General features: G+C 45.1%; 1 protein-coding gene across 1 annotated transcript in view; it reads right to left on the bottom strand.

Annotated features, from left to right (window-relative positions):
• FAM120A (family with sequence similarity 120 member A) overlaps positions 1–15,527 on the bottom strand; it is a 57,267-nt gene that overhangs the window by 18,684 nt on the left and 23,056 nt on the right. Inside the window, exons 4-5 of the mRNA XM_035106302.2 lie at positions 4,678–4,806; positions 3,331–3,427 (exon numbers count right to left, since the gene is read on the bottom strand). Coding sequence (XP_034962193.1) covers positions 3,331–3,427; positions 4,678–4,806 — 226 coding nt within the window. The remainder of the gene's footprint in view (positions 1–3,330; positions 3,428–4,677; positions 4,807–15,527) is intronic.

Below are 15,527 nucleotides of genomic sequence, written 5' to 3'. Positions count from 1 at the left end.
TATTAAGAAAGTATTTTTGATTGGTAACACATTTCTCTCTGTCGGTCAGAAATCAAGACTTGAAGAGAGTCAGGCATATGAAGGTGGATACATCATGTAAAAGGAAACCAAGTTCAAACAACACTTTACAGCCATTAATATATCTGCTTTCAATTAGTCTAATGAAGACATGCTATGTAGGATTTATCCAGAAGAGAGAGAATTGATTTCTATATGTTACCCATCAACCTGGGAGATAGAAAAGTAACATTTTCATATGTACCATTTTGACAAGATAGCTTATCTCAGAATAGGGAGGTTATTGTGCGGTTGTCAGCGTAAAAAGGCAAGTCTTGCAGAACTTACTATTCTGTGTGATCAAGCCCCACTTATTGTGATTTCCACAGCAAACTGAGGTGAGGTGACATCACTTCAGAACAGACAAAACCCACAGATGGGGAACTGACATTTATCCAGATGGTGTTTTGCCCCAGTTCCAGGCATTTTCTATTTTAAAAACTATTTCACTAATGCAACAAATGTTACCTTTATTAAAAGTTTTAGATTTCCATATGGTTACATGTGTAGACTAGAACAGTTAGTTATGACAAATGACCACAGTGCTCTTCTACCTCTTTATTTACTAGGGCTGTACACTGTATTCAGACAAATTCCAAAGCATAGAGGAATGAAGGGTGAAGTGGGGATCCCTGGAAATGCTTCAGGGTGCCTCAGCAAAAAGGCAATAAAAAAACCCTACAGGATGTGTGTCTGCTGAATACAAAAATATTATCTCTAAGCTTATCATGAAACCAGAGTGGTATGCTGTGATTGACGGGTCAAGCTGTAATCAAAGAAAATGTGTTTACCTAGAAAGTTTTTCTTATGCCAAAATCAATGTGGAAAGATACCCAGCACAAAAGCCCCTGGATATATTTTTTTCTGAAATTTGGCAGGCTCTTTTACTCAGGAGGTGCTAGTGTACCTGCAAATTTCATCCACTTCCACCAAAGAGGAAAATAATAATATTTATTTATACCCCACCCATCTGGCTGGGTTTCCCCAGCCACTCTGGGCGGCTTCCAACAGAAATATTAAAATACAATAATTTATTAAACATTAAAAGCTTCCCTAAACAGGGCTGCCTTCAGATGTCCTCTAAAAGTCTGGTAGTTGTTTTTCTCTCTGACATCTGGTGGGAGGGCGTTCCACAGGGCGGGTGCCACTACTGAGAAGGCCCTCTGCCTGGTCCCCTGTAACTTGGCTTCTCGCAGCGAGGGCACCGCCAGAAGGCTCTTGGCACTGGACCTCAGTGTCCGGGCAGAACAATGGAGGTGGATACGCTCCTTCAGGTATACTGGACCGAGGCCATTTAGGGCTTTAAAGGTCAGTACCAACACTTTGAATTGTGCTCGGAAACGTACTGGGAGCCAATGTAGGTCTTTCAAGACCGGTGTTATGTGGTCTCGGCGGCTGCTCCCAGTCACCAGTCTAGCTGCCGCATTCTGGATTAGTTGTAGTTTCTGGGTTACCTTCAAAGGCAGCCCCACATAGAGCGCATTGCAGTAGTCCAAGCGAGAGATAACTAGAGCATGCACCACTCTGGCGAGACAGTCTGCGGGCAGGTAGGGTCTCAGCCTGCATACCAGATGGAACTGATAAACAGCTGCCCTGGATACAGAACTGACCTGCGCCTCCATGGACAGCTGTGAGTCCAAAATGACTCTCAGGCTGTGCACCTGGTCCTTCAGGGACACAGTTACCCCATTCAGGACCAGGGAGTCCTTCACACCTGCCCGTATCCTGTCCCCCACAAACAGTACTTCTGTCTTGCCAGGATTCAACCTCAATCTTTTAGCTGCCATCCATCCTCCAAGTGCCTCCAGACACTCACACAGGACCTTCACCGCCTTCACTGGTTCTGATTTGAAAGAGAGGTAGAACTGGGTATCATCCGCATACTGATGAACACCCAGCCCAAACCCTCCGATGATCTCTCCCAGTGGCTGCATATAGATGTTAAAAAGCATGGGGGAGAAGACAGAACCCTGAGGCACCCCACAAGTGAGAGCCCAGGGGTCTGAGCACTCATCCCCCACCACCACTTTCTGAACATGGCCCAGGAGGAAGGAGCAGAACCACTGTTTAGGGAAGCTTTTAATGTTTGATGGATTTCTGTATTTTAATATTTTGTTGGAAGCCGCCCAGAGTGGCTGGGGGAACCCGGCCAGATGGGCGGGGTATAAATAATAAATTATTATTATTATTATTATTATTATTATTATTATTATTATTATTATTATTATTATTATTATTATGTATTACCATGCCCCCAGCTCCCAATCCCTCTAGATAGTCCAGAATGATGTTATGGTCGATGGTGTCAAAAGCTGCTGAGAGATCCAGCAGATCCAACAGCTCTCACCTTTGTCCCTAGCCTGCCGGAGATCATCAACCAGTGTGACCAAGGCAGTTTCAGTCCCATGATGAGGCCTGAATCCCGACTGGAAGGGATCCAAATGGGCTGTTTCCCAAATCAGAGGCCAAACTGAATATTGTAGTTGGTACACACCACTAACATTTTCAGAAATAGTTAAGACTAGTCTCAGTATTTGTGTATGATAATCTTATGTAAAACTTATCCAGGATAAAGTTAGTTGTAATCTCTTTGGATCTTGTTTTTGAAGCAAAATTCACTTTGCTCAAAGGAATTTCTGCACAAAGAGACACACTGGCACATATGCACACACTCACACAAACGCTCCCTGAACTCCTCCGAGGGTTAGTTTACTAGCAAAACTGAATTACTGCATCGCAAAATGACCCATGTCTAAAAAGTGTGCCACCAAGATGGAAAGTTTGGAAAGCTGTGGGTCAGAGGCATGAAACCATAGAGGGAAGGTCCACAGCAGACTATGACCATGTCTGCGCGCAACACTGGCTTGAGCACTCATGCTCTGCTCCCCCAGTGGGGAAGCAAAGCACAGACTAGCTGGCTTAATGTTATGTACAAGCCAGAGCTTGTGACTAACCACAGCAGAGAAGCCAACACCTGCTTGTGCACAAACTAATCTGCCAATAAGTAACATCAATTTAAACTGACCAGAACTTCTCTGGCAGCAACGAGTGGAACACTTAGAGCAGACCCAAGAGTGCCTGCTAGGTACCACAGTTGGGTCAGATTACCTAATGATCCAGGGTATCAAAATGAAATCTGATTGATTTAATAGGATAAATGTTGTACGATAAATTGTCTATTGTCTCCCATCTCCTCCCTGGTGTAGGTCATCTCCTACTGTTCAACCAAATTCTCAGTATCATACTCAACTCAAAGTAAGTTTCAGCACTTACCTAGGTAGTGTGGTGGATGAAATGGCATAGGCTTATTGGTTGCTGAATAATATGCAACTGCTCTCTTAAATCGTTTAACCTTGTCATCCGTTCTAGACTAAAAGACATATTAAAAGCTTTATTAAAATTACACACATACACATGAACTACCCTGTTTCCCCGAAAATAAGACAGACCCATAAAATAAGCCGCAGCAGGATTTCTACGCATTTACACAATATAAGCCATACCCCGAAATAAGCCATAGTGATAGGCGCAGTTCTGGAGGGTGCCAAGGAAGAGGCGAGGCTGGGCGCGTAATAAAAAAATAAGACATCCCCTGAAAATAAGCCATAGTGTGTCTTTTTGAGAAAAAATAAATATAAGACAGTGTCTTATTTTCAGGGAAACACAGTAGTATTCTCATTTCTCAAACCTTTATGGGCATATAGACAAGATTCCGGTAAGATTCACCACAATAAAATCGCTCAGCAAAATCTGCATCTAACTATTAAATTAAGGTTGTATAAAATTCACAAATCTTCACCATATGTTGCAGAAACCTGGCTACTTACCTCCATCTTATCCCTATCCTGAGTAAACATTCATCCATACCTTACATTCATCTGAATGCCACTCCCTGCTAACAAAAAATCAGCATTCAAAATGATGCATGTGCAGTGCACAACTGATTTTATATGACTCTGTCCACAGAGGCATAGTCTCTCTGCGAGTGGTATTTTCTGGAATCTCCCCTAAAGTATTGCCGAAGGTGACACCTTCAGTCTTGCTAGCATGTATGCCCTGTGTTGATTCAGGTTGGTCTAATGGGAGATAAGTAGCCACTGGCTCCCCACATTGCACCATCCCTAGACTTGCACAGAAGCTATTCCCGATTTTACTACTAAGTTTTTGAAATTCGCTGTCTAACAATCTGCGTTTAATTATCTCAAATGCAGGATTTTCTGATAAGCAGTACAGGGAGTCTAGCGAGATTCCTATCTGTTGTTTTTCCCCTTCCATCCCTCTTAACCATCCCGATGATTGCTATTCAGCTAGCATGGTCACAACAACACTGTTAGGTACAGGTCTATAATGCAACCACAACCAAAACTGAAATGTTAGTAGCTATGCTTGTGTTACTAAAGGTCTTTGGTGTTAACACTGCCATAAATCTGTAGCCGGTATTATGGAAATTTACAGAACCCAAAAAAGCAAACCCAAGTTACACATCCTTAGACATGACAATGATAAGAGAGAACAGTGATAGGCAGGCATGCACGTGAGTACACACAAAGTATAAGTTGATTATTTGTATAATTGTACTTTAAAATGAGTCTACACCTATCATCTTTGTTCCTTCCTTACCTGTGAATGTTGAAAGACATCTTTAGCTATGGCATCCAAATCAGAAGTGTCCTGAATATTGCGGACATAGTCAGCTACAGCTTTGATCACTACATCACAGGGTGGTAAAACTAACTGGTGTGCTCGTACCTAGAAACACAAACACATGTTAAAATGCCACAGCAGCTCCCTAACACAGCTCAGTTTTGTAGCTAGTAAGCAGATCAACTAAAATTCCACTGTAAGATATGTTAACGAGTAATTCTACCAACACAAACAGAATTTTAAAGCTTGTATATCTCAGATAGTGACCAATTTCTGAGACTTTTAAAAGAAAGAAGGATCTCAAAAATATTCTGAATATGAATTGTCATTACATGTCTGTTCAGCAAATGAGATGTCTACATCTAAATATGCAGCAATTTCTTTAGTAATTAAGTGGCAGCCACTGAAGCATTTCCATAAGGGATGTGTGAGCATAATCAAGTGGAAGCCAGGTTTTCAAGCTAATGGCAACAAGTAGGAAGAAGAAATGTATAATTAAATGGAAACATGGGAAGAGTAATTTGGGAGGAGTTTGCAAAGTGGATGAAGGTAAATGATTTTAAATTGATTTTAAAATTCTAATTATGTGGTGTCTTTCCTAAAATAACATTGTTTAAAATGAAATCTAAATACATAGCATGTTAAAATCTACTTGTCTCTTTAAAATGAATTGTGGCCTGATAGCAAACACATGATAAATAGGCTATTTTTCTAATAAAGCAAGAATTACAGGGACAAATGTCTAACTTCCGAAGTTGAGAAAATGGCACAATGCGCTATTTAATTATTATTTGTTACTATGGCCTAACAAGAGTTTAGCAGACCATCACAGGTGCTAGGAGCTAGGACATGCTAGTCCACATTTTACCCTATGGGTGACCTTGTGCAAATGTTTTGCTACATGAACTTTGCAATGTATTCCTTTTCAAATTATGGCACTGTAACCAACAGAATGGTTTCCATGATCTCATGGAAACACCTTTTTGCGTACTACCGTGTTTCCCCTTTTTTAAGACACCGTCTTATAACATTTTTTCATCAAAAAAAACACACGGTGTCTTATTTTCAGGGGATGTCTTAATTTTTTAATTATGTTTTTATGGTACCTTAAGGCCTCCTTGGCCGGGCCGGGCCGAGGGCTCGGGGTGCTGCTGGGTGCTCTGCATGGTGCTGCTGGGCGCTCTGCGCAGCAGCAGCAGGTTCCAGGCACCGAGGTGACAGGTCGCTGGCTCTTTGCTCTGCCCAGCGCTGCCGGGCGCTCGGCGCTGCGGAGCGCTCCGACCCGCAGCCGCCGATTCCAGCGGCGGGGCGGCAGGTCTCCTTGGCCGGGCCAGGAAGAGGCCAGGCCGCTGGCTCGGCGCTCCGCCCGCTGCAGGGCGCTCCGAGCACTCGGCGCTGCGGAGCGCTCCGCTCTGCAGCCGCCGATTCCGGCGGCGGGGCGGCAGACCTCCTCGGCTGGGGCAGGAAGAGGCCAGGCTGTTGGCTCGGCGCTCCGCCCGCTGCAGGACGCTCCGAGCGCTCGGCGCTGCGGAGCGCTCCGCCCTGCAGCCGCCGATTCCAATGGCGGGGCGGCAGGTCTCCTCGGCCGGGCCAGGAAGAGGCCAGGCCGCTGGCTCGCCGCTCCGCCAGCTGCAGGGCGCTCCGCGCACTCGGCGCTGCGGAGCGCTCCGCTCTGCAGCCGCCGATTCTGACGGCGGGGCGGCAGACCACCTCGGCTGGGGCAGGAAGAGGCCAGGCTGTTGGCTCGGCGCTCCGCCCGCTGCAGGACGCTCCGAGCGCTCGGCGCTGCGGAGCGCTCCGCCCTGCAGCCGCCGATTCCAATGGCGGGGCGGCAGGTCTCCTCGGCCGGGCCAGGAAGAGGCCAGGCCGCTGGCTCGGCGCTCCGCCAGCTGCAGGGCGCTCCGCGCACTCGGCGCTGCGGAGCGCTCCGCTCTGCAGCCGCCGATTCTGACGGCGGGGCGGCAGACCACCTCGGCTGGGGCAGGAAGAGGCCAGGCTGTTGGCTCGGCACTCCGCCCGCTGCAGGACGCTCCGAGCGCTCGGCGCTGCGGAGCGCTCCGCCCTGCAGCCGCCGATTCCAATGGCGGGGCGGCAGGTCTCCTCGGCCGGGCCAGGAAGAGGCCAGGCCGCTGGCTCGGCGCTCCGCCAGCTGCAGGGCGCTCCGCGCACTCGGCGCTGCGGAGCGCTCCGCTCTGCAGCCGCCGATTCTGACGGCGGGGCGGCAGACCACCTCGGCTGGGGCAGGAAGAGGCCAGGCTATTGGCTCGGCGCTCCGCCCGCTGCAAGGCTCTCCGAGCGCTCGGCGCTGCGGAGCGCTCCGCCTTTGCAGCCGCCGATTCTGACGGCGGGGCGGCAGACCACCTCGGCTGGGGCAGGAAGAGGCCAGGCTATTGGCTCGGCGCTCCGCCCGCTGCAAGGCTCTCCGAGCGCTCGGCGCTGCGGAGCGCTCCGCCTTTGCAGCCGCCGATTCTGACGGCGGGGCGGCAGACCACCTCGGCTGGGGCAGGAAGAGGCCAGGCTATTGGCTCGGCGCTCCGCCCGCTGCAAGGCTCTCCGAGCGCTCGGCGCTGCGGAGCGCTCCGCCTTTGCAGCCGCCGATTCTGACGGCGGGGCGGCAGACCACCTCGGCTGGGGCAGGAAGAGGCCAGGCTATTGGCTCGGCGCTCCGCCCGCTGCAAGGCTCTCCGAGCGCTCGGCGCTGCGGAGCGCTCCGCCTTTGCAGCCGCCGATTCCGGCGGCGGGGCTGCAGGCCTCCTCAGCTGGGCAAAAAAAGAGAAAGAGGCTAGGCCGCTGGCTCGGTGCTCCGCTCTGCAGCCGCGGCAGGCCGATCCTATGTGGAGCGAACCTTTATCTGCCCGCGTTTCAGCATGCGGGACCCGGGAGACGCTGCAGCGGGGAGAAACTAACTAAAACAACAACAGGGGGACGAAGAGCGTGCGGGGTGGCAGCAGTAGCGGAGGTGGCGATAGCGAGGCTGGCCACCCTCAGGAGCTCTATCCAGGGCCATCTTAGGTATGGCTTATTTTCGGGGTGTGGCTTATATTTCTCAAATGCTTGAAAATCCTGCTACGTCTTATATTATGACTACGTCTTAAAAAGGGGGAAACACGGTACCACCCAGCCTTGCTTCTGGAAAGTTCCAGATACTTACAACTCAGTCCTATGCCTATTTACTAGGAAGTATTGCTGTTCAAAGAAACTTTGTTACAAATAACCGTGCATACAATTTCAGCTGCAGACAAGTGTTCTTCCTTTGCTTCCTTGAGCACATACAAAGAGGGCTAAGCTGCTTTTCTCAAAGCAGTTCCAATTCTGCAATTGATGCAGACTACATGGTAAAAGATTTTGGAATATATTGAATTGCAAATGAATGCATTAATTAATTATTGTAGCAATCAGATAGCATGCATGCTTGCCCAGGAAATATATTAATTTCACAATGAGAAATCAGATTTAAATCAATGCACCCTTGGACAAGTGTGTATTAAGGAAAATGTCAAACTATGAACCTTTGACATTTACTAGGAGTTCTTAACATTTTAGGGAGCCAGTGGAATATTTCAGACAATTCTAACGTTAGTGGAAATATTTTAAAGTCAACCAAGTGTATTTGACCAAAAACATTTTTGTTTCAATAATTCATTGATGATGTCCAGAGAAAGTTTTGTGGGAAATTGTTCAAATATTTGCCAGTAATGGAGAGAAAGGAGGATGAAATTTGGTCACTGTCAGAAAAGGACACTCAAGTTTGCCTTAAGATCGATCGTTGGCATGCGTCTGTCTCGGCAAGACAGTGGAGAAGTGCATCTCTGAACGTCTTGAAAATTTCAGAGTTTACTATTTCCTACGGAACTCCAAAGACTTTAAGGATTACCAATAAACATTGGCATTCACTGAACTTCTTATGCACACTGCAACATATACATTAGCTCAAAGTTGGTAAAGTCTCTGGCTTCTTTTGTACAACTTCCACAAAAATATACTTTAAAATATTGATTTCAGCATTCATTTAAAAAGCTTCCTTCATTTTCCATACAGTCATCCTATGTGAGCAGCCCTGATATATTTTGATCGAGGGAGGTATAAAAATTGAGTAAAGAATTACAATAATAAGAATATAAGCAAGCTTCACTTCAATCAGTTGAGCTTACTCCTAAGTACATATGCATAGGATTGCAGCCTAAAAAATACTGTAACTTGCCATATTCATGTTATTCCCAACATAACAACACTTTTATTACAAGGAAGATTTTAAAGAATTTATCATGCTCTAGACGCCATAAAATAAATTTCTTTGAACTATGCAACAATTTTGTTTAATTAAAAGTATTCAATTCATTCATTATCAGCATTTGTACTTTATTATAGTGCTTCATGGGACCCAGGTAGCGCTGTGGGTTAAACCACAGTCTAGGGCTTGCTGATCAGAAGGTCGGCGGTTCGAATCCCTGCAATGGGGTGAGCTCCCGTTGTTCGGTCCCAGCTCCTGCCCACCTAGCAGTTCGAAAGCACCTCAAAGTGCAAGTAGATAAATAGGGACCGCTCCGGCGGGAAGGTAAACGGCGTTTCCGTGTGCTGCTCTCGTTCGCCAGAAGCAGCTTTGTCATGCTGGCCACATGACCTGGAAGCTGTCTGCAGACAAACGCCGGCTCCCTCGGCCTATAGAGCGAGATGAGCACAGCAACCCCAGAGTCGGACACGACCGGACCTGATGGTCAGGGGCCCCTTTACCTTTTACCTTATAGTGCTTCACTATAGTGTTTTATTTAAATATTTTGGGTGTTGTTGTTTTTAAAAAAAAGGGTGGGATCTATGCTTATTACTAAAACAAACCTACAAGATCGTATCTGATGAAGTGTGCATGCACACGAAAGCTCATACCAAAATAAAAACTTAGTTGGTCTTTAAGGTGCTACTGAAGGAATTTTTTTATTAAACCTACAAATAGTTCAAGGTGAGGTTCCATGGTCTAATATCATCAATGCTTTTTCCTGGAAATCTACTGTTTTCAGCGAACTTATTCTAAACAAATATGCTAATCTTGTGGTGGCAACTTAAAGTCTCTTAGTGCTCAATAAACCTAAATTGTTAAGTTTACATTACATTTCCATCATGACAACAGTGGAGGTCTTAGTTGCTTAAAGAGTGTCCTAAAAGTTAATGGGCACTAATCACTTAACGAGCTCCATCAGTGCAAGCACTGCACTTGAACTTCTGCTTGCACAATGGGATTTTTCCCTCCTCTCTTCCCCCACTGAAATTGGCTTCGGTTGGTCTGGAGAATGCCTAGAACAGCACACAGAGGAGGAGAGGGGAGATTGTTCCATCTGAGAAGCTGCAAGGCTTGTGCTGATGGGACATTCACCACAGCACGGTGTTGGATTCCATCCAATATCCTAAGACATAGAGGAGTCGGGAAAAGTCAGTTTTAGCCGGCATGACCGCCAAAAGAAGTTTGGTTTAATTCATTTAAACTGTAGGTCATCTTATCGCAAGGACAAAGAAACAAGCAATAACACAATAATTGTTAACTTATCATACAGTATGCTTTTGAGACTCCAGCAACTGCTTAGTTCTGATCACTAGAAGCTAGACCAATTGAAAACATAGTTCAATGCTTCTGAAAGCTTTAGCAAATCTCCAGCAGAAGAAAACTCCGTATCTGGTTGAGCAGTCACCAGGAATACCTTTCTCTGCATCACTGCCACATGGACTCTGCACATGTATGGTATAGAGTGAGGTAAGAGTTCCGAGTTAATCATAAGAGAGATTGTTACATGACGTAAGAAATGACTCATACTCTTCATTATGAATCCAATACATTTCAAAAGCTTTGCACATCTGGGCTTGTGCATATGAATTGGTGCGGGAAACGAAGAGCTATAGTACAGGAGAGAGAATTATAGAGTCAAGTGACGTGTGCCAATTAGAATGCAGGCGGCTGCACCTCTATGTGAATGGAAGCAATTTCAAGAGAAGCCCTATATGGCCAAGGGGAGGGAACATAGTTGAGTGGCAGAGGACATGTTTTTTCATGTCAAAGGCCCAGGTTTAATGTCCAGGAGCTCTAGCTAAAGGGTCTTGGGAAGCAGGGCCATACCCAAGACCTTGGGAAACAGGGGCCAGGTGGATCACCATTCTGAGCTGGTATAATGCAGCTTCATGTCTGGCATTCAGTCTTGGACAGATTGTTACAGATACAACCACACGGCAGCAGCCACCCAAGAGTGATTTTATTGTGAATCTTTAACAGTGATGCTCAAATAGCGGCCCAGCAAGTGTTTTTGAAATGAAGCAGCATAAAAGGCAATGTCTCATTTTCAGTCAAGCTAACAGAAGCCTGGAACCAGACGAAAACACCTTTAGTAGGGCTGCTTAGCAAAAAAATGGTTTAAGATATGCTGCTCCAACTGCCTTTCTGCTTTTCGGTACAAAGGGAGGGTTCGGGTGATTGCATCTTTGCTTAATAAGCCAAGATAGGAATATGCCTCTTGCTCATGCATGCAACCAGCAAATGAAACAGGAAGTTTTAACTACTGACTAGAGTTTCCCAATTAATCACAGTTTTTCCCATATGGATCAACAGCTTTGGAATAAACCAGGATATTAAACCAACTTCAAAACAGTGCCTGAACGTCCCAGCCTGTTCTGAAATTGATAACCATAGTTATCAATTCAGGTTCAGGTTCAACAGGAAACTTATGCACAGGAACACAGGAAACCGACATATACTTAGTCAGGTCAACAGTCCACCTAGCTTAGTATTGTTTTTACTGCCAGGCAGTGGCTGTCCAGAGTTTCAGAGAGGAAGTCTCTCCCAGCCCTACCTGGAGTTGCCAGGGATTGAACATGGGACATTTTGAACGCAAAGCAGATGCTCTCACTGAGCTACAGCCTTTCCCCAGTGAATCTGTAGACTCATGCAGGCAAAGGCTCGTTTACATCTTTGGTTATTAAACCTCTGAAGGTGATCGAGGCATGTCAGAACTTGCAAAAATATTCTTGACTGAAACTCCTGGGCCTACTACTCTGTCCCTCAGAAATACCCCACCCCCCTGTTCCATAGGGCCTGCCATTATGTGTAAAAAAGTTAACCCTGGCTGAAATTAAGCTGTGACACTTCTAAACCAGTTCAAAATCCTGATTAAATCCAGCTTTGTCCAATATCTTCTTCACTATTTAGATGCCTGCAATGGAATTATCCAGGCTCAACACCAACATGGCCTGTATCATGTAAGAAAGCCTGCAGCAGAAGCTTCATGCGGCAGATTTATTTTGGTGCCAGAATTACATGCAAACCATCAAAACCTGGCTTCAAGGCTGATCTACCTTGAATTTGGCAATCAGTACTGTTATCTGTGCCCCAACACTAGAATAGTAATTCATTGCAGCGAAAGATCACAAATGGCACAAAGATGCACTGGTAATTTCAGGGGCATACAAGAAAGGTTATTTGGGGTATTAAAAATCACAGCCAAGAGAGAAGGGGCAGTAAATGGGGCTGATTAGCAATGTTTGCCACAGAAAACCCAAACCACATGGGTTCTAGTCCAAGTGGTAAGTTATTAGTGTGAAGCTGTATCCCAGCAGAAGCTTTTCATTTTCAAGAACTTTCACAAAAGAAGTTTGGTTTTTTAAAAGCCCAAATTATGTAGCATTTGCTTCATACAAAATCACTTACAACAGTGATGTCCATGCACTATGTAGCCTTAGCGGCAACCATTCTACCACATCACATGTAAGATCAAAGGTAGATCTGTGAGCCAAATTCACACCGCAATATCATTTCCCCCAAACCACACCCACCTGCTCCACATCCAACATTATGTGTGGAGCAGGGACGATGCTGCTGGATCAGCTGTTCGACTTAAGTTTCCCATAGGAAACTTGATCATGCAGCCAATCTCTACAGAAAACAGGGGTGCCAGCCTTATGTTCAGACTGCCCTAGTCCCTTGAGCTGTGGTTCCAATGTGCCCAACAACTAGCTGGCTGTAAGGCACTTCAAAAGCAGTACACAACGGACTTGGACAGATGGGTGGGGTAACTCACCTGTCAATCATCTGACATAACGATAACAGAGATTTATAAGTGTGTTGATTCACAGGGGTGGGGAAGAATAAGGATCTCTCCTGCTGGGCCAAAAAGGTCCCACACTCCTGTGTTAGGTGGTTAACTTTTTATAATCTTGTAATCGTTCCATTAACTTTTACAACCTTCTAATATTTTTATTAGGACCTTAATTTATGCAAATATATCCAAATGGCTGCTCTACCCCAACCCTGCTCTAGCTGCCATAGTATCCATTTGAATCTCAAACATCTTGTCTTCCAGATGACGTATGAGTGGCTATTTTTCAAAGCAGGGTAGTGTTCTTGGAAACTGCCTCAAATTAAATAATCAAATTATCATAGTCATTTAAAACCACCAGGGGGCACTCCTGAAGCCAAAGAAAAACATATTATCCATAATCAGCCCTGCTCTGATTTCAGTTAAATTTCACTTAAAATACACTACAGACAAACATGTAATTCTAAGGTACCATATATACGTAACCAGCAAGAAAGAAAACACATACAAGAGACCGGGAGAGTCAGAACAGAAGAGGAAGTGATATAAAAGTCTCACTTGTAGATTAAGAGGTCTGTCAAACAAATCCAAGTTACTAACTAGCCTATAATTTATGCCCTCTCACTACCCAACAACCTTCCCCCTCCTTGCATACCAATACATAGCATCAGAAAAACATTGGGTTCAAACAGGGTTAAAGAACAGAGATGTCTGGGTAGTCTGCCTCTTCTATAAGGGCTTCACTTTTGAGCTGTGGGTAGGCTCCGGCTTTACCACCACCACTTTTCAGTTTCTGAAGTCCTTGTAGTACATGACTCCATGTAATAATAATAATAATAATAATAATAATAATAATAATAATAATAATAATAGTATTTTATTTATTTATATCAAGCCCTCCCCGGCCGGTCAGGGCATTAAAGCAGACAGTACCCTCTTCACATTTGAATTGTGTGACGGAGACATCACATGGTGACCAGGAAGTGGGGGTGCACTGGCCCACCCTGACACCAACACATAGATCTGACCGTCTGCATTGAGGAGCCCTATGCATGAGCAGCTACTATGTGTTGCCTTCCACATGACCCGCACTTCTGGATAAAGCTGGAGCCTTGACCTCTTTGGAGCAACTGCTTCTTCAGCCAACCCATGGAAGGCCCTAAAGGGCCGTAGGTTAGCCACCTCTTAGGTTAGACACCCTTCCTCAAACTCGGCCCTCCAGATGTTTTGAGACTACAATTCCCATCATCCCTGACCACTGGTCCTGATAGCTAGGGATCATGGGAGTTGTAGGCCAAAAAACATCTGGAGGGCTGAGCTTGAGGAAGCCTGGGTTTTAGACTATATTGGACAAGGGGAGCGGGAAGCAGCAAATCAGTACATCTGAATAGTGCTTATTTCAGAAGTTTAACTTGAAGCCTCACACAAACAGCAGCATAAATTTTGTTTGCAAAAAGGTCACCAAACATAAGCAGTTTGGCAAAGCTGAACTTGACAGCACTTATGTGTAGGAAATCAGTTAGTAAGATTGGCTAAACAAAAACTGGTTTTAAAGCATCTATAATTCCAATCTCTCCAGCATGAAATTTGGTGGGGGTAGGGAACACATGTGAAATCTGAGAACAAAATATTACCTGAAAAGCAAGGGCAACAGTAGACCCCATTCAGAAAGCTGGGTTGCAAGGCAACCGCTATTCACTCTCAAGAAAGAAATTCTCTGTGGAAAATGGCCTACTGTAAGATTGCATTTTAAACAACATAGCGCAGCTATAAAAACTGTTCAACTGCTACAACATGAGGCCAATACCCTAAGGAAAATGCTATTTGCCATTAATAATTACAGTTCCCAACATTTTCATCTTTGATGGTTATCTGATAAGTGCCTCATACAGAAGACAGAGCTTCAAAACCACTCACATAGAGTTCTTTCTATGTAGAACTGAGCAAAGCCTGCAATGTACTTCCTGTACATTATATCCAAACTTAAGCAGTTACTGGCATTTCCCATGCTGAAAGGTCGCTATAAAACAGGGTAAGGATTCACACATTTTAAAAATTTGGCAACTTTCTCCTTCAGTATTGATTTATTTAATAAAATGTATATACGGCCTAAATGTAAAAAAAAAACACTTCAAAGCTAGTTATTAATATTAGAAGATATGATGTAGCTTTGTGTTCAAGAGATTGAGCTGAGAAGCCAAAAAAAATCAGTGGGAGTCCTTAGGCAAGTATCTTCAGTTTAACTCAACAGTGAGCAACCTGTGGCGCTCAAGTTGTTGTTAAACTACTGCTCCTGTCAAACCAAGCAATATGGCCAATGATCAGGGATGATGGGAGTTGTAGCTTAGTAAGATCTGGAAGACCAAAGGTCCCCCATCCACTTCCTTTTGCTGTGTGGAAGGTTCCACTCCCTGGACCTCACCTCAGGTATTGAAAATGACCTCCACCCAGCAAGAATCTTAAGCAGACAGATGTGGATAAATAGAAGTGGGGGCGCAACACAGTAGTAGATATTTATTTTAATTTAAAAGAGGAACTGTGTTTTCTGAATGTACTATGCTGGCAAGTATATTCAAGAGTGTTGGATTCCTGGGAGTGGTAGGGCCTGTATGTGAGGAGCAATGCCATCTGCCCTTTGAAACCTGTTCCTTAATTCTGTGATAGGCCAGTTGTTCTGAAGCAGGAGAAAGATGCTCTACACATGCAGAGGCATATTTAAATAATCTTGTTGGCTACTAAAAATACAAAATGGCTACA

The sequence above is a fragment of the Zootoca vivipara genome, chromosome 2 (genome assembly GCF_963506605.1).
Source record: "Zootoca vivipara chromosome 2, rZooViv1.1, whole genome shotgun sequence".
In the NCBI taxonomy this organism is placed as follows: domain Eukaryota; kingdom Metazoa; phylum Chordata; class Lepidosauria; order Squamata; family Lacertidae; genus Zootoca; species Zootoca vivipara.
Note: the sequence above shows the minus strand (reverse complement) of the source record. Positions and strands in the feature narration are given on the sequence as shown.